This window comes from Aphanomyces astaci (genome assembly GCF_000520075.1).
Source record: "Aphanomyces astaci strain APO3 unplaced genomic scaffold supercont1.24, whole genome shotgun sequence".
In the NCBI taxonomy this organism is placed as follows: domain Eukaryota; phylum Oomycota; class Saprolegniomycetes; order Saprolegniales; family Verrucalvaceae; genus Aphanomyces; species Aphanomyces astaci.
In genome coordinates, this window is record NW_009798287.1 from 360,646 (window position 1) to 385,270 (window position 24,625).

A 24,625-nucleotide genomic window follows, 5' to 3' on the forward strand; every position below is an offset into this window, starting at 1 on the left:
TTCTCTTCAAGGCATTCGGTGCCCTCGCTCATTGGTCAGTTTGAATTCTGGGACAAAGCACGTACCGCGATATGAGCATGAGCGTCCGTGTGGGAAAAGCGGTACTGTGGAGCGGCCTCACGGCGGCGTACCACCGTCCTCGGGCCGTCCTGGACTTGATCACGCACCTCACCTTGGGCAGTCCGTTCGTCCTCCCTGTCTACGCCGACAAGATCATCAATGCAAGCCAAGCAGAGCTTGCCACGCGGCTTGCCTTGACCATCCTCGCATTGACGCCAGCAGTAGTTCGAACATCGTCGACGGGATATTTGCTGGTCGTCGTAGGATTCCTCGTCGCCGTGAATTTGGCCGCTGTGTTTGCCCTTTCGACGAGCCTGTCATTCCCAGGCCTGTCGTGGTCCCCTGCCACCCAGCAGGGACTTGTGGATGTCGTCGCCACTGGCTCGTATGCGTTGCTACTGGGTGTGGGGTATTTTTCGCCAAGACCAGAACCAATCCATTCGTTGCGCCAAAAGCAATACCGTGCCGCACTGGTTTCGTTCTACGCTACGAATAACCCATCCAAGCTCGACAGTGTTGACGACCTCTTGCGCCGATACCGGTTCCACGAGGAGGTGCTCTTCACGCGATTGAAGAAGAAGTACCTTGAAGCTGACTCGGCAGAAACGGTGGACGACGAAGAAAGCAGTGATGAGGACGACGATGCCGCTGCCGAAAGGTCGGCCAAACAACTTCCACAAGTCGGCACGTCGGTACAACACGAAGACACTGAAGGCGAGGAGGAGGCAGGCCCGTTTGAACGGGCTGACACGACGCCGACGGTCCAGAGCGCCATTGCAGACGCCCGTGCCGCGCAAAGCTCCCGTGTCGAGGAACGAATTCGTCGTATGAAACAGGAATAAGTACTATCATAACGTCGTCATAACGTCGTTGCTTTTGATTGTCCTTAAACTCAATGATTTTTCCGCCCATCGCGCACACCTTCCTATTCCTATGCGATGGTATCTAAGCGAGCAGTGGCTTGCTTGTATGGGGAGCGGACGCACTAACAGACAACTTGGTTTGGGGCACTACAGACCCCCTTCACGTTTGGTACATATCGTTACAAGGATCCACTCAGCACGCATAGAGGTGGAGCTCTCATGTTGGGAGATCGACGATGTACACAACCTCAGCGCTCGTGCAAGGAGGGCATGACGTGTGCCACCACGGGAATGGCTACCCTCGTCGCAACCCTTGCTCGTATTCGCCCTCCGGCATCGTGCGCCTTGTCATTGCTTGTCGCGGATGAAAATCTGTTTTGGCGCGCAAAACGGAAGTGTCCGGATAAACAAACCTATTGCATTTGGATTGGTCAAAAGTAATTGATTTGACGTTTCATTTGAACTCTGTTGTTTAACACCACAACCGCAACATCGTCTACATCGCGCGCAGAAGGGACATCCGCGACGACGAACTATGGAGGACTGCGAGGATGACATCTACATTGTGGATGATGTGGAGTACGCGAACGAAGTCGCCGCGGCGGAACTCGCCGACGAGCTGCTCGTGCTGGACAAGAAGCAGAACCTCATCGATCACTGGAATCGGGTCGGGTCATTTCTCACAAAGATCAAAGACGAATCCAAAGCACGGACGACGCATTGGTGGTGTCGGCATCGATACGCCGAGCTCAGTCGATTCATGTTGCGACTGGTGTACTCGAGAAAGGACAACAGTGCCACGTTGCAATGGATCAAGGAAAGTCACCGGCAGTTGGGACTCTGCACCGATTGGTATGCCGTGCCTAAGAATGCGCATCACATACACTTACTCCTTTCGTCATGTAGCATGCAGGGATACCAAGATGCATTGACGCTTCTCGCGGAGGAACTGAAGGAGGAACTCGGCGTGGATGGCACTAAGAAGGCATTCCAAATCCTCGTGGACTTTGACATGATGCGTTTCAAAAAGATATGGTCCCGAGGCGCAGTGGAAAAGAGCATGAATGCCAGGGAAAGCAAGGACCAAGTTACCATGGCCCTGTACGAGCTATTCTCATCTCCCCGAATGCTGCGAGATAACCGTTTTCTCAAACCCTTGCAAAAGGTACCTACCTACCTACCTACCACCACGTCGATAGCTTTTGCTGTGTATTCACACAAGTCAGTAGTGGATATCAGACGTACCAACCGAAGTCCAGGAATACTGCGATTTTGCCGCGCTGTGTTCGTTGCCTGGGCTGTTTGTCTTGTCCATCTGTCCCGACTCGACACTGCGGTACTTCTAATTTTTAGTTAGTGACGTACTAATGCATTTCGTGGTAACGACGACAACGTGTGTCGTAGGTCGTGGAGTGCCCAGAAAGCGCCGAAACAGACGGCCAAACTCAACTCGTCGCTGATTACGTTCATGGACGAGCTCATGTACGTGCTGGAGAACGACGCATTCGACAAGCCGTGGACCGAGATGGACGTTCCGTCGACAGCCCATTTTGATTTGGTATCTTTTTCAATCTTTTTATCATGCTGATGACATATTGTCGTGGTAGTTTGTCACCCCTGGGCAATGCACGAAATCGCCGACGCCCCAGGTGTTGTGGGCGGGCTTGGATACACTCTTCCAAGTACGTTATGCAGTCCACTATACCAGTTGTATATGGCAAAGACAATGTGAATTTATTTACAGGCTCTGGACGAACCAAGCAAAGAAAAACTGCTCCGACGATTTCACAATTTGCCAGATCTTGTGTTTTCATGTCTACAAGAGGCGAGTCCCCACCAATCACATGCCTTGCCCCTACAGGGTCTCTTGGTGGTAAGTTGTTTGGATGTCACTGTCATATTGTGTGCATTTCACCTAATTTGGACTTATTTCGCCAAATACCGTTAGCATTCGAATCCTTTGATCCATTTTAAGCTTGTACAAACTATACTATAAAATGATTAGTATATATTCAGATTTGGTCAATGTGGACGGATTGGTAGAAATTTGACAGGTCGTGATTTGAGTGGCTTAGGCTGTTCTTTAATCCATATTCTCGTCAGACATTCGATACAAGGCTCCAGTTTCGAATCGATTTGACAATAACAAATGACCTTTGGCACAAAAATATGCTTTGATTAGCCAAAAGTGTTTGATATGTGCTTAAAAAGAGTTGCTTGTATTTTTCACTCGTTGTACGTCTATCAAGGGCGGCTTCAAAACCTGACGATGTGATTGTTGGATGCAGGTGTCGCGATGCTATCGCATGCTGTTGACCACGTTAAAGTATCGGTTTTGGGAGCACACGTCATATGAACCGACCGCCGTGTTAGACGTGATTCTCCGCCAATGTCAAGATAAAGCGTGGAAAGAGTTCATCGTGATTGGGTTTCTGGAGCTGTTGCCGTCGTTTCTACGGTCGCTGCGCCCCGAGTACGACGGCGACATTATGACGTACGTCGACGATGACAAGACGCTCACGTACTTTTCGACGCGGAAGTCCATCTACACGTTTCTTCTCGCAAGCCAGCGCGTGTATGCCAGCCACGCGGTGCTGCATCCCACGGCGGTAAAGGTGCTGTACACGATCGTTCGGGAAGCCTACGGGGTCCCTCAAGCCTCCACCACCACGGCGAAAGATGGGGACCTTCCGGGCGACCATACTGTCGAAATCATCGCGTCCAAACACACGTATTGGTGGCCGTACCCCACGCCAGAAAAGCTGGACGACGACGCGCGCAACTCGTCGTGTTTTGCTTCGGAATGGATGGAACACCTGTTCAACACGCTCAAAACGTCGCCGCTGCTGCAACTGGTTGATGCCGCGTCGGCCACGATCACACTGGTCCTGCAAAAGCACTTGTACTTGATCCGAGACGCGTTGATCGGGGGCTTCGACGTCCCAGGCCTACTCCGTAGTACATGGTTGCTCGACAACTTGTGTTCGTGGAAAGACGTCGAGAAGATCCCGCTCACCGTCCACGCGGCGCTGTTTGAATGCATCGGGGTAACGGCCCACCTGTGCCACGTCGTGCCAGACTCGGCGCACCTGCGGGCGTTTCAAGATCGACTGGTGCCGTACTTAACTGTCATGACGCACGAAATCGCCGACAAGGGGCTGTTCAATGTGCTCAAAACCCCCGTCGTGGCGCAGCACATGACGATGTGCTTGATCTCGACCCATCCTACCATTCGAGCAAATATCAAAACGTACGATTTATGTGGGTTACCATCGTGATTAATTTTATTTATTGTGCTATTCGGATTCTCCTGAATATATATATATGTTATTTATGCGCTTTGGGACCTCAACACAACCATGACGTGTAGACTGGTCATGCATGGAGGGTCGCCCGCGAATACGTTTGTGAACAAGATCTCCACCGAGCCGATCAACGTCTCGTACAAACGACTGGTGGAAATGAACATTGTGCCGTTTTGTCGTGGCATGATGTCCACGTTAATGTACATGCGCAGTCAAGGTCACCACGCGGGTGTGTTGAAGGAGGCGCTCCAGTATTGGACGTACGTGTTGGAGGGATTGCCCGACGGTTTGTTTGCCGCGATCGTGGCCGCGTCCGAGAGCAAGTCCAAGTCGGGCGCGTCGCTCGTCCGCTTCCCACGCCTCCTGCATGACTTCTTTTGCCATGCGCTGCAAACAAGCGACAAGGCCGACGAGTCGTACGGCGTTCGAGTGCTGCGATTTCTCAAGGTGCTGTGGCGGTTTTGGTGGGTGTTTCGTCCCCGACAGCACAAGTGCACAGAGTACGCTGGCAACCGCGTGCTCCTCCTCTTGCTCAAACATACACTGCTGCATCCCAGCATCACAATCCAAAGACGAGTCGTGGAGCTGGCGACGTACATTATCGGCGAATTGGGCCATGCCAAGGACTACGACTCGTTTCGCCTTGATTCGCATGTCCAAGCCGAGGTGTTGGCATTGTCCAAGACGTGGCAAACCACGGCGGAACCGAATGTTGTCATGATTGACGTCTGGAACGCCCCCACTGAACTCGGTATGACATATGACCATGGGACTCGGCGAATGTACAGTACCTCTCCTCATCATGATATACGTAGCCAAACTCCGTGTGGCGATCGAGACACTGTCGTCGGAAATGCAACAGCGCAAGGCTAAAGTGATGCAAGTTGACGAGGATGACGACGACGTGGACGAGTGGAACTCGCGCCCGTCGGCATCGTACAGTCCATGGTGTGCAAAGCAACGTCGAAGGAACGCACGACAAGGCGACAATGCGGTCGAGGTATGGCACCCCGCATCGTCGGATCCGTGGCATCCCAAGCCGAAGCGAAACAACGTGTCGCAGTACGATACATCCAAATTCTTTGGAAACAGTGCCAAGACAAAGCAAGATCGGCGACAGGAGCGCTGGGACGAGGCAGAAAGCGAGCTGGCCAAAGTTGGCAAGGATCAACCGCCCTGGATGAAACGAACGTCGTCCAAGGGCATGACGACGAAAATGACAGCGGACACGGTCAAGAACGCCCCCTCGCAGCAAAATAGTTTTTTTGACGAACCCGACTACAAGAAACTCGCCCAGGACCTGGCCGCGTCCAAAGTCCGACAGGCCGTGCAGGCGCGGGCCATCCGAGAAGCCGAAATGAAGGAGATCATGTCCCACGATGTCGCCCCCACGAAGGTGCGGCCATCAGCGTCGTCCTCGTCCGCCCGACCAAACCACCCGGCGCCGGTGACCACGGAACCAGCCATCCCAGTCGAAAACTACAAACTGTTGAGCGTGGTACGTCAAATCCGGACCATGCGCACGCCGATTGCTCCGGCATCGTTGTACCCGTTTTTCCGCCAAGTGTTGTTGCTGGTGTCGTCGATGGCAGAACGAAGTGACGAGCACGCCGAGCTGTTCAAACCGGGCGTGAATTTCAAGAGTGCAGGGGCGTACCATGCAGTGTTTGCGCCGTTGATGCTTGAAGAATGCAAAAGCGACATGAGCGAAGCGTACGTAGCATCGATACGGTAGGTCTTGCTGTCTCACAAGTGTGTGGTAGATGGAACAAGATCGGGGCGTTGCAACCGACAAAGCTGCGCCTGCAGTCGGAACAATCTCGAGACAGCATGCGCTTGATTGTAGTGTCGTGTTCGATAAAGCAAGCCAGGAACTTCCGCAACCACGACGTACTGCACTTGCGAGGCTTGAACGTACGGCCGATATGAAAAATCTGTTGATCATGGAGTTCTCAAACATTCGGACGATTAGAACGCGGATGCTTTTGTGGGGATCTTTCTCAAGCCCGAGCGCAAAGACCGTCAGAAACTGAATCAAAAACCAGACTCGAACGGAGGCACGGACGTGCAGATCTTGATTCTGTCGAGCGACGACATGACGCAAGACGTGATGCTAAATTCCATGGACGAATTTGACGGCAAAGTGCTGGGAAACCTCACGACCGCGGCCCGCGAGTACGTGGCCATGATGGCGTTGGACTTGCTTCCCATGCACTTGCGCAAGGTCGTGTTGTCCCCAGAGTCGTGCCAGTCGACCCATACTGTGTTGATCTCGATGGTGTCGGACTTTGACAAGTGGAAAGAGTCGCCGGTACGTGTCCAAGTGTTTTGACCATCCTCAATACACTAGTATTCAACTCGACATGTGTGTATATTGCGTATGTTGTAGGGTGAAACGTCGACAGATTTGTTGAAGCGAGGCTTGAAGCGACTGAATAAAATGTCTATTCAACTCGAAGACTTGAGGGTATGTAGCGCGTTCTCTGTCGAGCCGTTGATGTTGTGTTGTAGGCGACGAACATTGGGGTCGCGGTGCGCAAGCTGAAAAAATACAAGGCGGACGACACGATCAAGGCCATGGCACACGAGTTGATGGGGCGGTGGCAAAAGCTGCTGTCGTCGACGACGGATGCGTTGCACAGCGCGCCAGTGTTTGTGCCGCAGTCGTTGTGGGATGTCCTTCGTCCCATGTACAACAGTTCGCAACTGCAGTCGATTCACTCGGTCCTGAGCAATTACGAGTCTGGCGTGAGTCTGTTGCAAGGGCCACCAGGGACTGGGAAGACCAAAACCATCTTGGGTGCGCATGTCATCCATACTATCCTTGTCACAGATCAAACAAAAACTAACGTTTGTGTGGTCCATCCATGGTCAGGCCTGGTCAGTGGTCTGTTGGCGATCCAGCTACCGGCGGCAGCCAAGACCCAGATGCCCAAACCGGCCATGCGATTCAACGTCCAAAGCGACGCTGTGAGTCGAACAAGCATCCAACAAATCAAGAACCAGTCCCTTGGTCGCCAGCGGTTGAGCAGTGTCATGGCCGGCACGTCCAGTCGCATGGGCGTATTGCAACGCGTACCGCTATCTTCGTCGAAACTTTTGTCGGAAAAGAAGGTACAGTCCAATCACATTCTCATTTGCGCACCGTCCAACGGCGCGGTCGACGAATTGATCGCGCGTCTTGTGGCCGACGGCCTCGTCGGCCCCGACGGAACGCAAGTGCAAGTTGTGCCCCCGACTCTTCATCGCGCGTCGACATTGCCTGTGGAATGCAACACCACGGAAATGACCATTGTTCGACTGGGGGCGACTGCGGACACGTCTTCAGATGCGATCAAGCGCGTGTGCTTGAAATGTAACTTCGCGATGGTTGTGTTTCCCACTTCTCTGTTGTTGATATCTTCTCGTTTCGTGGTAGCTGTGCTGCGCCGAAACATGGAAGTGCACCCGAAATTCCAAGCGTGGAATGGCTTTGTGAAGCGGGAAACCCAACTTCGCGAGTCTATTCGAGGCTTTCACGCGCAAAAAGACCCCGACTTGAAAAAGGACAAGCGACAGATGACCGTGTGGCACCGAGAGCTCACCGAAGTGCTGGGAAAGAAGCGACGATTGGAAGACGAAGTACAGAGTTTGGAGCACCAGATCACCACGTCGCTACTCATGCAAGCCAACATCATTGTGTGCACCTTGTCCAAGTGCGGGTCCGGCGATTTGGACGCCCTCACACGCGGGTACGGACGATCGATCGATCGATGGATCGTTTTGTGGCATTGGTTTGTATAGGTTTGACGCTGTGATCATTGACGAAGCTGCCCAAGCAGTGGAACTAAGCACGTTGATTCCATTGCGGGAACGGGTGGCGCGGGTCATCTTTGTGGGCGACCCCAAGCAACTCCCGGCGACAGTCAAGAGTATGCGCGCGCAAGAGTACCAGTACAATCGGTCGCTCTTTGAACGGCTGGCAGAAGGCGGGATGCCCCGAGCCATTCTTCGGGTACTTCACGTATATTTTGTATCGAACGGTGTTGTACAATGACCTGGAACGACGATGATCATCGTCGTCACTAGGTCCAATACCGCATGCATCCATTTCTACGGGAATTCCCGTCCAAATGCTTTTACGGCGGTATTTTGAACGACGGCGACGTGATTGGCACGCGAGTTATGGCGCTCGGCGACACGGTGTACCGGTATCCATGCTTTCAGCCGTTTTTGCTGTTTGACATTGAAGGACGTGAAACGAATGGCTCTGGCGGATCCAAGTGCAACATGGACGAAGCGAATTTTGGCATGGCGATTGTACGATTTGTATATACTTGTCGATACGCAGGCAGTCTGCGATACTGTATTACTTACTTGTGGGTATATATATATATATATATATATATAAAGTCTCGACGGATGTAGGTGAAATTGCTGTCTCAAAAGGTTTCGCTGGTGAAATCCAAGCGATGGTCGATTGGGTTTATCACACCGTACAAGGAACAAGTCAGCACGGTGCAGCTATTGATGAAGAAACAAGGCTTTCACGACGTCGAAGTGAACACGGTGGATGGGTTTCAGGTTGGGACCGCCCTTGTTTGTATTTATTGCTTTCAACGTTTCCATCATGGTGGAACGAGTACCATAATCATGTCGTTGCATGTATATGACAACACTGCTACGGTGTGTGTTGGTTGTAGGGACGAGAAAAGGACGTGATTATCTTTTCGTGTGTGCGAACTCAGAGCATTGGGTTCCTGCGGGACATTCGTCGCTTGAACGTTGCCATGACCCGGGCTCGGTACTGCTGCTTTGTTCTTGGTAGGCTGCATGCATGTGGTTTCAAAACCTGCCTATTCACAATGCAAATGCACACTCCAGGTCACGTGCCGACGTTGAAGCGAGATCCAACATGGCGGCAGCTTGTGGACAGTGCCGAGAGTCGCCAACTGCTGGTTCGAGCCGGCCGACGGGGATTTGACGAAGTGGTCGAGCGCATGGACCGCGACCGGGTATTGAACGACCATTTTGCATCCATGCATGCTGCTTTGAAGGACAAGTACACTGCCAGCGAAACCACCAAACGAAAGCGGTCGCCCAGTGTCGTACGTGACATATGCAAGCGATATTGTATGTATCCTGACGGTGTGTTAACTATGCACGGTTGTCCTTCACTGTAGGAGTCCAAGGATCGAACTACCAAAGTGTCGAGGTAACCATGATAAATATATCATAAGTCAAAGAGTCGTCATAACGAGTGGATGATGGCGATGATTAGGCCGGAGAAACAAGCACCTCCGCCAGTGAAAACAGACAAGGCCAACGACGCAACACGTGATGAACCTGTGTGGAACACACTAGCGCGAGGCCGCACCAACAGCGTGACCACTGTGGTGGAAGACTAACACTACTGGGAATTTCCATATATTATTAGTTTGAAACGGGAGATATATATATTCATGCCGTTAGTGCTTTTCGATGATGGAGCCGAGGACGCCCAGGATGATGGCAATGGTCGATCCAAACGCCATGACTACACAGCCCCACGAGGTCACACCAGAGCAACATAGCACGGAATTACCGTAATTCAGCACTCGCTTCTCCAGCCTGGCATTGGATTTGACCAAGTTGGCAAACATGTCGTCGCTGGCGTCCTTTTGCCCTTTGAATTTGGCTTCCACTTGGGCGATTTCATTCCGCACGGCTTCAAAGTCGAGCTTTTCCATCATGTGAATGTCTTGCTTCAACGTCACAAAGTCGTGCTCTAGGAAATCCCGCATGTTGCGCTGGGCAATGTCTAATGCACCCAACATATCATTATTGGGTCAGGCTTGGAGAATCATGCAAGCGACGGGGTGTACCAAACTTAAGCGTCGAGTTGAACACGTGCTCGAGAATCTCTGACTTGAGGGCCATGTGCTCCGCCTTCGTCGTCACCTAATGCGCATGACGAATTGGGTATGCTCAATAGAGTAACATAGATTGGTATGCGTACCACCGCGACTTGGACGTCGATGGAATCACTGAAGGCCAACTTCATCGCGTCGACAAGTCCCTGCGCCTGCACAGCCGAGTATCCTGTGGACCCCATCAACTTCCACACACAACGAAGATGGAGATAACGATAAGTGTACCTTGGCGCTGCAGCTGAGACACAACATGGACGCGCTCGGAGTACGATTCGACTTCGCCGTCAATGTGCGAAAGTGCCTGCGTTTGTGAGTCCACGATGTCGACTCCCTCGTGGTATCCCGCGGCGGTAGCCTCTACTTGCGACTCCAATGAATGAAGCGGCGCCGTGCTAAAGTACTCAGCCATGGAACGTGAGCATGCCGCCTGTGGTCGCGTCGCCGCCACCAGGACCGCCGGTCCGACCTTAAATGCTCGAAGCATGCAATAAATCAATGAAGCGAAAAAGCATCACTCCTAAGATATCCGGACGTTTGTCCGGATAATCGTGTTAACTTATGTTATCATTCAAGATTTCTCCAAGTACGTCCCAACGAGGGCAATCAAGACGACGAGGGTTGCGCCGCCGGCCACGGCTACCCATGAAGGAGTAAGAGACACGGACGTGAGAGATGGAAGGAGCGATGGTATCTGTCCTACGTACAGAATTTCATGATCATGGTCTCCATGGTTTCATTCGCCAGGTGCAACTTGTGCACCATGCGGTCCGTGATTTGTTTCTGCATGAGGAAGCGCTTCTCCATGTCCACAATCTCGTTGCGAACTTTGTCAAAGTCGTTCTTTTCAATCATGCGGATGTCTTGCTTCAAGTTGTTGAAGTCTCGCTCGAGCAGGTCGCGCATGTGCCGCTGCGCAATATCTACGCCTGGCATGAGCATTATACGCTCTAGGAAAATATCTGTGATGATACCGAATTTCAACGTCGAATTGAAGACGCGGTCGGTGAGCTCGGACTTGAGCTGCACGTGCTCCGATTTGGTGGCCAGCTACCGTGTAGCATGTCATGATTCGTTGGCACGAGTGCGAGTTTGTGTCATGTTACCAGCGCATCCTGGGATACCAGTGCTTCCTTCATCGTGCTCCTCAATGCATCCAACACTGCTTCCGACTGTTCGACCGAAAATCCTACATCATGCATGTAGTATGAGATCACCATGAACGAACTGCGCCGACGACTAACCTTGGTATTGGAGTTGGGTCACAAACCGATTCGAATCAAAGGGTAGCGTGACATGTTGTTCTTGTGTATCCGTCACTGAAGACGTCATGGACATGCAGCCTAGCTTGGCTTCTCGCGTCCGCATGAGCGTTGGCAACATACCGCGCCGTGGCCATGCCGCCATCATCGTTCGTCCGACGAAAATCATGTGCAAACCTGTAAAACTCGATTCAGTAGTCCCTGCAGGAGTTGATTTTACCTTTGTACTCGATTAAGTTCGCCTAGATTAAAGAACAGCACTTTACCGGATATCCCGCTGGTTGGTTGGTAGAGTGGTCGAGGGGTAGGGCCATGGCCATTTTCGTTGGTGGGCACGGGCTCTTGGGTTTGGAAGGCAGCTCCATTTTCAGTCTCCGTGTAAACTGCTAAGATGGTAAGTCAAGTCTCCATGAAGTATGATAATGCAGGTGGCATGGCTGGCTAGCTTAGCTAGCACGCGCGATGAGCTGTCTCAGCAGCAGAAATAGCTGGCCACAAAGTGCCACCGCTACTAGCTCAAAGTCAATATGATAATGGCAGGAAAAGTCACGCGCATGGTTGTGTCTGTCTATAGGGAAAGGATATCGTAGCTGGCGGCAAGAGCACCGGACGCAAGTCCCGCACTGCCCCTAAGTCGGAAAACGTGTACCTCAACCTGCTCGTGCGCCTCTACCGCTTTTTGGCCCGTCGTACCGACGCCAAGTTCAACCAGAACGTGTTGAAGCGCCTGTACATGAGCCGCACCAACCAACCTCCTCTTTCCATCGCTCGTGTGGCTCGCTACATGAACAAGAAGGAAGACCAAATCGCGGTCGTGGTCGGCACCATCACGGACGACATCCGTTTGTTCGACGTGCCCAAGCTCACCATCGCCGCGTTGGGGTTCACGGAATCTGCCCGTGCCCGCATCTTGAAGGCCGGCGGTGAAATCCTCACCTTCGACCAACTGGCTTTGCGCGCGCCCAAGGGCCAGAACACCGTCTTGTTGCGCGGCCGCAAGACTGCTCGCGAAGTGTACCGCCACTTCGGCCACGAGTCGACCTTGGACAGCGTCAAGACCCACGACCACGTCAAGCCGTACGTGCGCAGCAAGGGCCGCAAGTTCGAAAAGGCTCGCGGTCGCCGCAACTCGCGCGGGTTCAAGGTCTAAGCGATGGCGGCAGCTTAGCTTGGAGCAAAAGAGTAGTGACACATTCAAAGGAGATCTTGAATCATCGATTGCGTTTACACGATTGTTTAATCACCATCAATACAATCTGGCGCTTGGAGACTTTAGATATTATACACCTCTCTTCTCACCCGAGTCTTCTCCACGACCTGTTGCTTGTATAATAACGGTACAGTTACTGTTCGTCTAACGTCAAAGTGGCTACGTGTCTAGTGCAAACTAGGCTACACCGAAGCATACTGTATGTACTGCTGGCACTGGTATATACAGTAGTCCAAGGTTGGGTTGTTCAGTGAACCCTTACTAGTTAACCTCTTCGTCGCATATGCTGACTGTTCTACTAGAGCTTGGACATGTGCTAGACATGACTTGAGCACACCCTCATCACCCCCAACCTGAGGTTTCGAGTCGAGAGATCGTTCCTTGGAGGGTGGGTAGCCACCAATTACAGCATGTACCTCCCCCCCCATGATATTTGCACACGTGGCACGTCCTCGTCCCGCCACCCCCGTGAATGTCGTATTTTAGTGTATGGATGGCTCCATGTTATTACTAGCTTCCCCGCCCGTGGAAAGCACATCAAGCACATGCTTCCAACTCTTTAACTCCTTATTCACAATCATTTCATTCTGAAAATGGTATTGTTAGCCACAGCTGACATACGTGGCAGTCTGTCTGTGGTTACTTTCGTTTGTGCATTTCCTGAATGTACTTGATCTTGGCTACAATCTCGGCTACGGTCACCACCACCATGATGAGTGTACATCCATAGATATATCTATCCACTTCTTAATATCAACATGGACGCATGCGTACCACATTCGTACGCGGTCGCAGCCGAGTAGTCGATTGTTTCTTCGTCGGGCTGGCTGTACTGAATCTGAAAGTCGCACGGCCCAGGTAGGAACCGCAGCCACGTGATGCTCGAAATCGGCCGTTCCGCCTACAGTAGTACCCCACAACAAAAACACATAAATCATATATATTTTATCCTTTTCAACACGGCCATCTCGCCGACACGTATATATAATATATATATAACAGTACCACTTTGATATTGGTCCGGGAAATCATGGCGCGCTCGCCAACTTTGGAGTTGTACACCTTGTGCGAATCGACGCCCAACATGCGATGCTGGCGCTTGCCATACTTGTTGGTTTTGATCACAGTCCACTCCTTGTACATGGCCGCCTTGACGTCGTTGTACATGAACGTCGACGGCAGCGGCCGCACGTTCTTGCTCACAGCATCCCCGTCCTCCGTGGCTACATACATCGTCATATATTGATACCAGTCAATATTTATCCTGTCGATTCCAATTCTTTCGAGTGGGGTGCTGAATCGACACACAATCGACCGACCAATCAAAAACCACAACACGAATCAAGTGGCCAATCAAATTCGTCGACTGAGTGTTTGTGCGACTTGAAATATAGTACTAATAGTGCGAAACATGAATTATTCACCAAGTATTTACATACAATATTCTACATACAACAAGCGACATTGATGGATCTGGTGATGAATCAGCACACAGTCCAGCGTTTGGCTTACAGCAGCACAATATATATATATATATATATATATATACAAGCATGATGATAATGATGCAGCCAAGAGCGTACTGGACTCGCCAAACACATTGACAGACGCGAGGGGAGCTGGGGCGGCGGGGGCGGGGGCGTCGGCATACACCTCTGGGAACATTCGTGTAAGATGGAGGTTTGGTTTCGTAACAATGGAGATAAAACAAAAGGGTGCGTACTCCGTGCTAGCGTGACTTCTTGCAACCCAAGCGGCTTCAAGTTGGTTTCCAAGTCGATGATTTCCGACGGCAGATCCAGGCGCAGTTTGTCGGCTTCGGTCACTTTGAGGATGTACTCGTCCAGCATGGGCAGCCGGTGCTTCTTCTTGAGCATCGGAAGCAAGTCTTTGCCCGTGGTGCCGTCTTTGATTGGGATGACCGAATGGTTCTCGTTTGGCCTGCTCCAAACATATATATATATATCAATAGAATTCCACCCTCCAAAACAGCTATACTACTAGTCTTGTCAAGTCGATATATTCGAAATTCGAGTGTTTGGGTGCTCAATCGAATGAACAGAATCACCACATCGGCAGACAATCGATATACGACCAATCAAAACCCAGATCAAGAATCAAGTGGCCAATCAAATATTATCCACTTTTCGACCAATGCATATCATCGAATTAATGTGTGACTTCAATTAGTGTGACCCTGGACACCCTTTTCCTACAAAATTCAGTACAAAGAATCGATCGATAGAATTGGCAAAGAATCAGCACTAAAGTCCATAAAATTTGGGGTAAAAGAAAGACAATATCTATATATTGTATTGTGTTTCTTCTAAACTGGAGCGATATCGAGAATAATTGAATCGACGACACAACCATAGAAATATACACAAGAAAGAATCGACAGAAGGATTCGAGCCAATCAGATTGCAGGAAACCATCGTCAATGTCGAATTAGTGTGCGACGTCAATTAGTGTGATATATCACCAATCCCCACAGCGCTCATTGCACACAATTTTACATACAAACTTTAGTCCAATAATATCAGCACAAAAGGCCAAAGTGTAGGTACAACGTCAATACAACTAGAGGCTGTATGTACATGATGATCTTGAGCAAGTTCTTGTCCCCGCCACCAGGAACCACCCGCCGGCCATCTCCGCCCGTGGTCATCGAAGGTTGATGCATGCTTCGCTGCATCATGGACTGATCTACTCCATCGTATACATAGCATGACCTCTCCATGTTGATTATCCTCGATTGAGGAATCGCATGTACCCATACCCAAGGTGGTAAGTGCAGCGGGGCTGCCGTCGGGCGGCGGACACGCTTCCGGTCGTTCGCAGAGGCAGAACTCGTGGTTGCCGTTGTCCCCAAAGTTTTTGATTTTCCGAGATCGATCCAACGCTACAAAATTCCCAATCAAACATGAAAAACAATATATATATATATATATACAACGAAAAACTAACTATACACACCGCCCCAATCACATTTCATTTACAAATGTTCAAAATTGGTTTTATAATAACTATCACTCTTTCCATATATTTTTTATAAATGATACCACATTTTTATATATATATACAGTATTTATACATTTATATATATATAATGTAGTATCGTTTATAAAAAATATATGGAAAGAGTGGTCGTTATTATATATATATCAAAACAAACAAAAACAACCCGGGTATCTTTATAAATATTCATGGTGGGGATGATGATAGAAAATTATTATTCCATCGATGATACAACTCGATTAACTGTTGAAAACTAATATGCCCAAAGTGATAACAATCATGTAGGGCAGGGGTACGTACCTGGAAAGTCTTCGTCAGGGTACCCATTGGCTTCGTGCAGCCGGAGCTCGTAGCACTCTGGGTGGCCATAGTACAGCAGCGGTCGTTTGCCTCCTTGCAAGTGCGACATGAGGATAGTTTGAATCGTTTCTTCCACGGTGGAGACCTCGTACAGCTACATACATATATACCCCATTCACTTGTTATGCACAAATATATTGAGGAGCAAGATGTAAATGTGGATTAGAAATTCAAGTAGGGAGTAGTCAACACAATCGATCGACCAATCAAAACCCTGAACAAGAAGCAATTGACCAATCCAATACTCTTACCATTCAACATTGAATTAGTGTGTGACTTACTTCGAAGTGTATTATTAGTGTGACACTGATATATTACATACAAAATAGCAATACAAGAAATCGAGTTGGCGAATCAGCACACACAAAAGTCCATATTACGGGTGAACAAGGGCAATACCTCGACGTGCATTTCCGCGCGATTGGGGAGGTAGATCTGGAGGGAGATCATGGGCGCGTCGGTCATGGCGTGGTGGTGGTGGTGGTGATGGGGTTTGTTTGTCATCATCTGGGTTCCGTTGCCATTCCCGCCGAGCATCATGGCCCCGCGCAACGCCGCATCCAACAGCGACGTTTGCACCGACTGCAGAAAGGACGGGACGTCTTCGCGCTCAAACACAAACGACGGCGGCGGCGGCTGCTGCAGGTTTCGACATGAACATGGAAACGAGGACGAGATAGGCTTGCATGCATGCTACCTCGGTGGTACCGCCGACGGCAACATTGGACGACGAGGATGCTTTCTTGGAGTCAAACACGATCACTTTGGGCTTGCCGTTGGGGGCGTCGCGCAAGGCGTCCTTGGTGCCGTGGCGTTGCTTGTGGTCGGGCGGCGGCGGTGGTTGCTTGGCCTTGAACGACGAGTCTTCGTGGGACGAGGGGGCCACATCGTCATGCTGAGTCTGGGACTGCGGCGGCGGGGGATTGGACTGCACTGGCATTTGCATCGACGGTCGGTCCAACCAAGACGACCGCATCTCGTACGACGCGACTTTCGGCGACGAATTGTAGATCCGGTCGACTTCAGAATCCTGCCGGTCGTGGAATCGAGGACTGCTGCCTGCATTTAACCGCATGAGGCTGATGATGCTTCGCAGCTCACTCACTTCCGACAGCTGCATGAGGACGCCGCTGACAGATTCTGACAAGTAGAGAGCCGCCTTCCGGATAATCTTTTTGTGTCCGGTAGTACTACAGTAGTAACTGTATCGGTACTCTTGTTATTATCCGGATACTGTGTTAACATCGCCAAAATGCGGCTACGACTTCCTGCCTTGCTTCAAAGGACCATGACCCGCGCTTCCACGGCAATGGCGGCATCGTCATGGTCGCTTTGCGTGGACTTTGATGATACATGCTCCGTGCGCGACACCACTGCCGACCTCGCGCGACTTGCATGCACTGGAAATCACCCCCAGACGTCCGAGGTATGGGACTCGTTGGTCGCTCGATTCCTTGAGGACTGCGCCTCGGTCATGTCCACCCTCGGTGACGATCTGGACCAGAAGTCGCCGACTTTCCAGCCACAAATGCTTGATGCATTCCTCGCGGCCTACTCCGCAGTGGACTTGCGATCGGTTGACCGCGTCATCGCGAGCCGTGTCCTGGCCGGCATTCCCCGCTCCTCCATCGTGAACCGCGTGGCGTTGAAGCCCGACTGTGCTCATGTGCTCTCCACGTGGCCCGGTGATGTCGCTGTCGTGTCCAGCAATTGGTCGCGGACCAGTGTCCTCTCCGCGTTGACCGACGTCGCTCGTGTCCGCCATCGAGCTGGACTGCCTTACGCCGTGCATGCCAATGGTTGGCCATGCATATGTGTCCTTCTCAATTGACGCAATGGTCTCTCGTCGTGTAGAGCTCGAGTTTGACCACATGGATGTGTCTACTGGCAACATCCTCCTCCCCTTTCAAGCCCCCCATCACAAAGCGCAATACATCCAGACCCATCGAGACGGTACTTACTATACACAACGCCAAGTTGGCCATGACATTGAACCCCCATAACCCCAATCTTTGGCATTCCAGATCATCAATCCTCATGTAGTTACATTCCTGTGTCGGGTCTAGCGCATCCGTCGTCCCACGGGGTCGTCTTTGTGGGGGACGGCATCAACGACCTCCCAGCGCTCTTGGCGGCCGACGTGGGCATCGTCTTGAACGCGCGCGGCAGCAGCATCTTCAAACTGGCTGCGCATGTGGGCTTGACCATCGCCGACGCGACGACACTTCAACTCCCTAACCCTTCTAGCCCACGGACGCAGCCCGCCCTGTATCATGCCACGTCATGGAAGGCCGTGCATACACTCCTCTGCGATACGGTCGCACGAACGTGTTAGAGCAGCACTTGGTTGTGGCAACTCTGCGTGAGGGTTTTGCGGGGCAGAACGATGCAGTTGCGCACAATCACTTCGGGCATGCACACCACGGCGGTGCCCAAGATGGTCACGTCGCGGACGCCGCCGCCCCCGACGGACGCCGCATCGGGCTTGTCGTTTGGCGGTTCTCCTATCGTGGTTTTATACGTGGTTCGAATTCCTTGGATCAATTATAACTAACCCCACAATGAATTATAACTAATTCCCCACAATGAAGTATAACTAACCCCACAATGAATTATAACTAATCCCACAATGAATTATAACTAATCCCCACAATCGAGGGAAGCAATACTGTTGTGCCAGACATATTACAACTAAATAGTGTGAAACTTCAAATAGTGTGATATACTTCGCCACTGGGCACATTTTACAAATTCAGTACAAAACGTCGATCGATGGATTTGGCGAATCAGCACACACACAAGTCCAAATTTCGGCGAAAAGGACCATATAACACTACGAGTGTAGTACTTTTGTCGTTGGAGTGTATTTGTAGGTGCAGCAGTACCTTCAACGCGAACCCACTCGCCCACCATCGCATTCCACCCGAGGATTGAAAACAGCACACACGCATGATCTCGGATCGTCGTCCCCGCCAGCACAATCGAATGCGCGACGCGAACCCCGCGCCCTATCGTCACGCCCGCGCCAACGCACACGTTCGGGCCCAACTTGGCTGTGGGGTGGACACTTGCCGACGGATGCACGACCACATTGCCTAATCAAAAAAGCAGAATATCATCTGACGTGAACACTGCGGCACTAACTAGTATTGTCGATTCGAAATTCGAGTGGGGTGGTGCTGAATCGAGTATGAGCAGAATCTCCAAATCGAATTCAGACAATCGATGATCGGCCAATCAAAACGCATAACACGAATAAGTGGCCAATCAAATCATCCGCTCTTCGACCCAATTCAACAACATCGAATGAGAGTCTTAAATTAGTGTGATACTGGACATACAAAAGTCAGTACAAACAATCGATCGATTTGGCCAATCAGCACAAAAGTCAGCCAAATTTCGGGTTAAAGGACACCCCACCGAGGCCGAACGACAGGCTTTTCTTGGGATTTGTGCAGATAGATAATAGTACCTTCGATGCGGGGGGAGAGTTTGCCGCCTGTGGACGCGAGGAGCGTCGGGTCGACGTACCGATACCGCTGCATGTACAGCTCGGAGCACATGACCGCCATCCCTGGCGTCTTGATCTGGCACCAAAAGTCACCCGTTTCAAACACAAACAGCGTCTGGGTGCCAGCCATGGGGAGCAAAAAGTCTTGCTCGAGTCTGCGATACAGTGGATCATCATCCTCACGTTAAAAATGACAACGCTCCAACCAAGCAAGTCTCGAGAGGAGCAAAATATAGGAGTTTCAACTTTATCATGTTGTCTGAACACACAATACATATATACATATATATATATAGTCAAGTCGATTCGAAATTGGAGTGTTTGGGTGCTCCATCGAATGAGCAGAATAACTATATCGGCAGACAATCGATGATCGACCAATCAAAACCCAGATCACGAATCAAGTAGCCAATCAAATCCACTCTTCGACAAGGCAACACTGAATTAGTGTATGACTGAAATTAGTATGATACTGGATGATCTTTACATACAAAAAGTCAGGACAAAGAAGAATCGATCGATAGATTTTTGGCGAATCAGCCCAAAAGTCAGCCAAATTTTGGGTAAAATTCTGTAAAGACCATGTCAACAGGCGTCGTCGTACCGGAGTTGGTCGGGGATGTTGTGAAACAGGTGCGGGTACGTGGCGCTGCGTAACGCCGCCTGTTGTCTCTGGTCGGCCAACGCATCGCCCAACTCGACAATGTCCTGGAGCATGTCCATGTTCAAGAGGTACACCCCGCAGTTGATCAAGTCGCTGACGAACGACGTGGGCTTTTCAGCCCAATGGACCACCTCGGACGAGTCCGGGTCCGCTACAAGGCACCCGTACGTCTTGGCTTCGTCGGGGAACACTCGCTTCCCAAGGACAGTCACAAACGCCTGGGCTCGGATGTGGTGGTGCAGCATGTCCACGAGTGGAAAGCTGCAGCAAATGTCGAAGTGCAGCACGAAAAACAGGTCCGGGCCTCCGCTTTCAATGTCCTCGCGGAACGTACGCAGTCCCCCACCGGTCCCGAGATGCTGACGCTCTTGAAGATACCGGATGGACGGGATGCCGATGATGTTGCGGGTCACCCTGTCCATGAAGCTGGCAAACAGACCCGCGTCGTACGCTCCAATCAAGAGTATCTCCTGGAGGTTTGGGACCTTTGCACACGCTTCCACGTGGTGGTAAAGCATGGGCCGGCCAGCGATGGGAAAAAGAGGCGTGGGTAGATCCATGGATAGAGGACGGAAGTGCCGGTCTTCATGACCCCCCAGCAGGATTACCGCCTTGGACGCTGGGTATCGCGACGACGCCATGCAAGTGAAAATGTGCCTGATGGCTACAGCGAAAGGGACCAATCCAAGGCCAGAGGTAGATATCTCATCGACCAATCAGATTCGTTCCACGTTGCGCACTCTGACGCTCCACTGTCATCACGTTGCGAAGTTCTGATCGTAGTATTTTTTATCTAATTTCTGTGAAATGCTTGAAAAATCAACGATTTTTAGGTAAATAAATATTGTCACAGATCGTAGTTGGGGTGCTTCTTGCTTCGATATTCCGACCACCACGTTGCCATGAAGTTGCAACCGGCAGGGCTGGCCGTTGTGCTCGTGTCGCCTTCCGTAGCCGTGTTTTGCTTGCTGTATGCCGCCTTGGATGTACCCGCCGTCCTCTCGGCGTTCATTGCATTCCTCTCTGCATTTGTATGGGCCGATGTGTGGTACTTTGTGCACATCATCGGTACGGTTGTGGCATCCCCACCGACTTGCCTCCAAAGCGTTCTGGATTCGCACGAGTACCCAGCGATAGTGGGGCTCAACGACATTGATCGCAATGGGCATTTCAACAACGCGAGGTACTTGCGGGCGTGCAACTATGGCCGCCGCGCGTTTTGGACGGTTAGATTAACGACGAACTACACGTTACCCTGAGAACTACCAAGAAGTGATCACCTCATACATGTCGTCTATCACTAGGCGAATGGCATTTGGGAACTGTTATGCGCTAATGGAGGCAACTTGCTAGTTGGCGCGCAGACAGTGCGCTACCGCCGCGAGCTCACGCTAGGTCAATCGTACACTCTCCGAACCCGTATCCGGACGTGGGACAATCAGGCGTTTTACATCGAACACCAATTTGTGACGGGCGCTGAAGCCGCGGGTTCGTTGTTCGTGCATGCTGTGGTGCTGGTGAAGAACAATGTCATGGGATCCAAACGACCGCAAATGCTCATGGAGATGCGGCAGCCGGGGATCGTGGCGCCGCCGGTAGACCCTGACGTGCAGAGCTGGATCGACTCGAATGCGGCGTCGAGCTTGATGTTAAGGCCCAACAAAAAGACGTAAACAACTTCGATTGAATGTGACGGCCATCTCGAGTTAAATAGATTACATTCATGATCACGAGGTAGACGAACTAAAACTATGGGGAACCTACGGCGTTGACGGAGCACATGGCGGCACTTCCAGCCCAGCCAACAAAACTAAAGGGGTACCCTCGAGCGATCGCGCAAGAGCAATGGTCGCGGGTTGTGGTGGGGAACATGTGCGTGTTTACTCGTCTTCTTCGGAAATCGTGTTGAGGTTTTTTTCCTTGGGCGCGGTGAACACGGCAACGGTCGGCTTGATAGAGAACGTCTTGCGCATGAACATGAGGTCATTCATGATGTCCAACGTGTCCTGGTCCGACCCGAGGTTGATGAACGAGCCGAGCGCCCGGGTAGCTTCTTCCAGAGCCGAAGACGGCTTGAGCATCGCAACGGAAAGGGTGTCCATGATGGCTGGGATGTGGAGATGTGGCGGAAGGCGACGAATGGATAATGAAGTGCCTCCAATGCACTCTAAATCGAACTTAACCGAGGTTGAGATCTAGAATGTCAAAACTTCGGGTGCTCTCGTTGCGGATTGGACATGAACGGACACCGGTCACCTGTAACTTCGAGGATCCATTAAGTACGTCCATATAAACTACAAGTAAACAACGCTTAAAGTACGATTTGTCAACATGCACTTAAGGATTTGTACGTCGTCAACACGCCTCCTCATGACGCTACCTCACCTCTGGTGTTGAGGCGGTCCAATGGACCAATCAAAGGCGAGTATGGACCTTGTGTCACATTTCACATTGCGATGATGCAAGAAAGAAGCTGATGGAGAAGGGCAAAGTGGTCAACAATCCCGCATCTTAGTGGCGCATGAGTACCTTTTACGTGGTAGATGCCGTGGCCTGTTCCATGGTTGGGATCTCCACGGTCGCGATAGGATTCTCACGGTCAAAACCCGTTTATTACGCAAGAGGCAGGGCTGTTCGACTGAAGTTGTGGTGGTAAGCGTAAGTAAGTTACACGTTGAAGGGAAGGGGACGATGGAGAGTGAGTTTCGCGAACATTATTCACGGACCAAGTCAATGGATGACATGACGAGGTGAAAATCTCCATTTTTTTATTTCCACAAGGCTACTGGTATTTTATATGTGTTCCATAAGGCTACTGGTATGTTTTCGATTTTTGGCCAATCATGTTTTCGAATGGAGGTGGTGTCGCTTTTCCATTGGACGACACATATATACACCCAAAAAAGTTCAAGTGAATTGTAGCTCGGTCTGGGGGAAAGACAAGCACCGATGTACTTCGAAGTACCAAGGAAGCGACGCCTTGCTTGCTACATGATGTGCCATTTAGCAAATATCATAAAACAATACTCGTACACAATGCGTTGATGCCAAAGATATGGTACTGCTCCGTGGTGTTTATGTCGTTGTTTGTATAGTGTCCAACTTCCAGACCCGTTTCCAAAGGGTCACACAGAGGCACGCACAGACTGTGTTGAACAGGGCCAAGTAGCCACCATAACAGTGTTATCAGTGGAAAAGTGCCTGTCGTACCACCAGTGTACAGTACTGTTGCGAGCAAGATTGGCCGATATTTGATAACTGCTTTTGCTTGTTCCTACAGTACGAGTCCAATCGTTCGTGTAAGTAGGTATAACGTTACCTATATTTGAATCACATGAAGTACGTTCTACGAAGTATCTTTAACTATCTTAACGGCCCATTCGCTGTCCACACCCTTCCGTTGACATGAAACCGACGGGATCTGGATGTGTATATACTGTACAATCTGTCGCCTATTGCTGAGCTTGCAACACCGCGGCACGCTTCCGCAGCGCTACAATGTACGATTCCATTTCTGCGGGAATGGCGGCGTCGATGAGGCTGCGCGGAATCCATCCCTTGACGTCGGTGTTGATGATCCACACGAGTCGCGTGCCTTTTGCATGGCGGAGGATGAGGAACCCCATGACTCCGTTCATGCCGCGGGTGACGCCGCTGCTGCGAACCACGCTGCCCTTGTACTCGATGCCTGTCGTGCCGACGATGTACCCGGCCTGATCGTCCAATTCCTTGGACACGCGGACGTTGATGAAGTCGCGCGCGGACACAAGACCGCCATACATGGCACACGTAAGGGTGTGCATGATCTCGGCGTTGGGGCTGAGTTGCTTCATGAGGGTGCACGCATCAACGGACGTGTTCCATTCGCGCGTGTCGGCAATGTTGATGTGGAGAATTTCAAATACCACTGACGGCGGGGCTTCGAGGATCGCCTCAGCTTGAAACAGCCTTACTGCCTTGCCGGGTTTGCTCCAGATGGAAGCGTCCGGCACTTTGCAGCTCTCAGTGTGCCACAAGTTCTTGGACTCAAGGCACATGCCGTGGAATTCTTCCAGGGCCGCTTCGCCGATCGCAAGGGCGCGAGTGTCGTCGTCGGCTTGGTTGCTCATAGCCGGATTCGAACAATGTGGTCGCCATGCAGTTGAAAAATGGGAAATAGTGGCCGCACCGTTGGGACAATGAAATGGAACGCATGTGATTCGCCACAGTGAGTAAAAACACAACCAATGCACATGTAAGTCCCAAGCGGTAATGGGAAAAACCAATTGTAACATGAAGATCGCAACTTCAATATCAAAGTGAAAACTTGCCATTTTGATCCCCACGGGCAACGCTTAGAGCACAGCCAGAGTAAAGAGCCTCCTTGGCCACTCGAAGTCAAACGACTGGGGTACAGTACAGTATATCTTGCGTGATATAGTTTGCCAACAGGATGAATACCGGTTGTTCGAGTGCTACCGGTAGGTAGGCTTTGAACATTGACT

The 24,625-nt window shown here is 51.1% G+C and overlaps 11 protein-coding genes across 13 annotated transcripts; 4 read left to right on the forward strand and 7 right to left on the reverse strand.

Moving 5' to 3' along the window:
• The first annotated feature begins 40 nt into the window (after positions 1 to 40).
• Positions 41 to 966, forward strand: H257_09698 (hypothetical protein). Its single transcript, XM_009836010.1, has one exon. It carries the CDS (start codon positions 72 to 74, stop codon positions 900 to 902), a length of 831 nt encoding a protein of 276 aa, XP_009834312.1. The 5' UTR covers positions 41 to 71; the 3' UTR covers positions 903 to 966.
• Positions 967 to 1,458: 492 nt separating this feature from the next.
• On the forward strand, positions 1,459 to 9,657 carry H257_09699 (hypothetical protein; the record flags this gene model as incomplete). The annotated part of the gene is made up of 22 exons (XM_009836011.1): positions 1,459 to 1,775; positions 1,830 to 2,088; positions 2,153 to 2,259; positions 2,328 to 2,481; positions 2,531 to 2,605; positions 2,668 to 2,796; positions 3,212 to 4,173; positions 4,294 to 4,979; positions 5,044 to 5,941; positions 5,992 to 6,142; positions 6,201 to 6,539; positions 6,618 to 6,695; positions 6,740 to 7,028; positions 7,104 to 7,583; positions 7,647 to 7,959; positions 8,012 to 8,222; positions 8,297 to 8,527; positions 8,636 to 8,791; positions 8,911 to 9,031; positions 9,092 to 9,315; positions 9,391 to 9,422; positions 9,489 to 9,657. 22 exons carry the CDS (start codon positions 1,459 to 1,461, stop codon positions 9,613 to 9,615), a joined length of 6,339 nt encoding a protein of 2,112 aa, XP_009834313.1. The 3' UTR covers positions 9,616 to 9,657.
• Positions 9,508 to 10,600, reverse strand: H257_09700 (hypothetical protein). Its single transcript, XM_009836012.1, has 5 exons — positions 10,345 to 10,600; positions 10,206 to 10,288; positions 10,072 to 10,147; positions 9,792 to 10,007; positions 9,508 to 9,743 (listed from the first exon to the last, which is right to left on the reverse strand). Exons 1-5 carry the CDS (start codon positions 10,526 to 10,528, stop codon positions 9,676 to 9,678), a joined length of 627 nt encoding a protein of 208 aa, XP_009834314.1. The 5' UTR covers positions 10,529 to 10,600; the 3' UTR covers positions 9,508 to 9,675.
• Positions 10,601 to 10,630: 30 nt separating this feature from the next.
• Positions 10,631 to 11,564, reverse strand: H257_09701. 2 transcript variants are annotated; one of them, XM_009836014.1, is made up of 5 exons: positions 11,361 to 11,564; positions 11,223 to 11,305; positions 11,091 to 11,166; positions 10,824 to 11,039; positions 10,631 to 10,755 (listed from the first exon to the last, which is right to left on the reverse strand). In XM_009836014.1, exons 1-5 carry the CDS (start codon positions 11,545 to 11,547, stop codon positions 10,688 to 10,690), a joined length of 630 nt encoding a protein of 209 aa, XP_009834316.1. In that variant the 5' UTR covers positions 11,548 to 11,564; the 3' UTR covers positions 10,631 to 10,687. The 2 variants fall into 2 exon arrangements, with proteins under 2 accessions (XP_009834316.1, XP_009834315.1); XM_009836013.1 differs by having other exon boundaries at positions 10,824 to 11,166.
• A 121-nt stretch (positions 11,565 to 11,685) lies between these two features.
• H257_09702 (hypothetical protein) lies at positions 11,686 to 12,664 on the forward strand. Its single transcript, XM_009836015.1, has 2 exons — positions 11,686 to 11,772; positions 11,953 to 12,664. The coding sequence occupies exons 1-2, from the start codon at positions 11,770 to 11,772 to the stop codon at positions 12,526 to 12,528; spliced, it is 579 nt and encodes a 192-aa protein (XP_009834317.1). The 5' UTR covers positions 11,686 to 11,769; the 3' UTR covers positions 12,529 to 12,664.
• A 449-nt stretch (positions 12,665 to 13,113) lies between these two features.
• H257_09703 lies at positions 13,114 to 17,132 on the reverse strand. Of its 2 annotated transcripts, XM_009836016.1 has the most exons (10): positions 16,664 to 17,132; positions 16,366 to 16,602; positions 15,907 to 16,060; positions 15,368 to 15,490; positions 15,186 to 15,294; positions 14,312 to 14,529; positions 14,172 to 14,243; positions 13,594 to 13,811; positions 13,363 to 13,489; positions 13,114 to 13,280 (listed from the first exon to the last, which is right to left on the reverse strand). In XM_009836016.1, the coding sequence occupies exons 1-10, from the start codon at positions 17,084 to 17,086 to the stop codon at positions 13,228 to 13,230; spliced, it is 1,734 nt and encodes a 577-aa protein (XP_009834318.1). In that variant the 5' UTR covers positions 17,087 to 17,132; the 3' UTR covers positions 13,114 to 13,227. The 2 variants fall into 2 exon arrangements, with proteins under 2 accessions (XP_009834318.1, XP_009834319.1); XM_009836017.1 differs by lacking the exon at positions 13,114 to 13,280 and having other exon boundaries at positions 13,303 to 13,489.
• A 155-nt stretch (positions 17,133 to 17,287) lies between these two features.
• On the reverse strand, positions 17,288 to 17,772 carry H257_09704 (hypothetical protein; the record flags this gene model as incomplete). The annotated part of the gene is made up of 1 exon (XM_009836018.1): positions 17,288 to 17,772. The coding sequence occupies exon 1, from the start codon at positions 17,756 to 17,758 to the stop codon at positions 17,288 to 17,290; it is 471 nt and encodes a 156-aa protein (XP_009834320.1). The 5' UTR covers positions 17,759 to 17,772.
• A 155-nt stretch (positions 17,773 to 17,927) lies between these two features.
• H257_09705 (hypothetical protein) lies at positions 17,928 to 20,782 on the reverse strand (the record flags this gene model as incomplete). The annotated part of the gene is made up of 4 exons (XM_009836019.1): positions 17,928 to 18,470; positions 18,852 to 19,061; positions 19,439 to 19,632; positions 20,082 to 20,782. 4 exons carry the CDS (start codon positions 20,780 to 20,782, stop codon positions 18,298 to 18,300), a joined length of 1,278 nt encoding a protein of 425 aa, XP_009834321.1. The 3' UTR covers positions 17,928 to 18,297.
• Positions 20,783 to 20,993: 211 nt separating this feature from the next.
• On the forward strand, positions 20,994 to 22,279 carry H257_09706 (hypothetical protein). The gene is made up of 2 exons (XM_009836020.1): positions 20,994 to 21,367; positions 21,446 to 22,279. The coding sequence occupies exons 1-2, from the start codon at positions 21,044 to 21,046 to the stop codon at positions 21,812 to 21,814; spliced, it is 693 nt and encodes a 230-aa protein (XP_009834322.1). The 5' UTR covers positions 20,994 to 21,043; the 3' UTR covers positions 21,815 to 22,279.
• Positions 21,825 to 22,282, reverse strand: H257_09707 (hypothetical protein). The gene has a single exon (XM_009836021.1). It carries the CDS (start codon positions 22,241 to 22,243, stop codon positions 22,022 to 22,024), a length of 222 nt encoding a protein of 73 aa, XP_009834323.1. The 5' UTR covers positions 22,244 to 22,282; the 3' UTR covers positions 21,825 to 22,021.
• A 1,148-nt stretch (positions 22,283 to 23,430) lies between these two features.
• H257_09708 (hypothetical protein) lies at positions 23,431 to 24,451 on the reverse strand. The gene has a single exon (XM_009836022.1). It carries the CDS (start codon positions 24,413 to 24,415, stop codon positions 23,594 to 23,596), a length of 822 nt encoding a protein of 273 aa, XP_009834324.1. The 5' UTR covers positions 24,416 to 24,451; the 3' UTR covers positions 23,431 to 23,593.
• Positions 24,452 to 24,625: the final 174 nt, after the last annotated feature.

Excerpts from the sequence above, each read along its gene's own strand:
- H257_09701 (XM_009836013.1), bottom strand. The coding sequence starts at position 11,547 with ATGATTTTCGTCGGACGAACGATGATGGCGGCATGGCCACGGCGCGGT. Across the intron at positions 11,306-11,360 it reads GACCCAACTCCAATACCAAG|GATTTTCGGTCGAACAGTCG; the intron begins GTTAGTCGTCGG and ends TGCATGATGTAG. Across the intron at positions 11,167-11,222 it reads TGGTATCCCAGGATGCGCTG|CTGGCCACCAAATCGGAGCA; the intron begins GTAACATGACAC and ends GCTACACGGTAG.
- H257_09698 (XM_009836010.1), top strand. The coding sequence starts at position 72 with ATGAGCATGAGCGTCCGTGTGGGAAAAGCGGTACTGTGGAGCGGCCTC.
- H257_09708 (XM_009836022.1), bottom strand. The coding sequence starts at position 24,415 with ATGTTACAATTGGTTTTTCCCATTACCGCTTGGGACTTACATGTGCAT.
- H257_09706 (XM_009836020.1), top strand. The coding sequence starts at position 21,044 with ATGAAGTTGCAACCGGCAGGGCTGGCCGTTGTGCTCGTGTCGCCTTCC. Across the intron at positions 21,368-21,445 it reads GCCGCCGCGCGTTTTGGACG|GCGAATGGCATTTGGGAACT; the intron begins GTTAGATTAACG and ends GTCTATCACTAG.
- H257_09700 (XM_009836012.1), bottom strand. The coding sequence starts at position 10,528 with ATGGCTGAGTACTTTAGCACGGCGCCGCTTCATTCATTGGAGTCGCAA. Across the intron at positions 10,289-10,344 it reads GTCTCAGCTGCAGCGCCAAG|GATACTCGGCTGTGCAGGCG; the intron begins GTACACTTATCG and ends TGGGGTCCACAG. Across the intron at positions 10,148-10,205 it reads TCGACGTCCAAGTCGCGGTG|GTGACGACGAAGGCGGAGCA; the intron begins GTACGCATACCA and ends CATGCGCATTAG.
- H257_09703 (XM_009836016.1), bottom strand. The coding sequence starts at position 17,086 with ATGCAGCTGTCGGAAGTGAGTGAGCTGCGAAGCATCATCAGCCTCATG. Across the intron at positions 16,061-16,365 it reads GCGCGGAAATGCACGTCGAG|CTGTACGAGGTCTCCACCGT; the intron begins GTATTGCCCTTG and ends ATATGTATGTAG. Across the intron at positions 14,530-15,185 it reads AACTTGCTCAAGATCATCAT|GCCAAACGAGAACCATTCGG; the intron begins GTACATACAGCC and ends TGTTTGGAGCAG.
- H257_09707 (XM_009836021.1), bottom strand. The coding sequence starts at position 22,243 with ATGGACACCCTTTCCGTTGCGATGCTCAAGCCGTCTTCGGCTCTGGAA.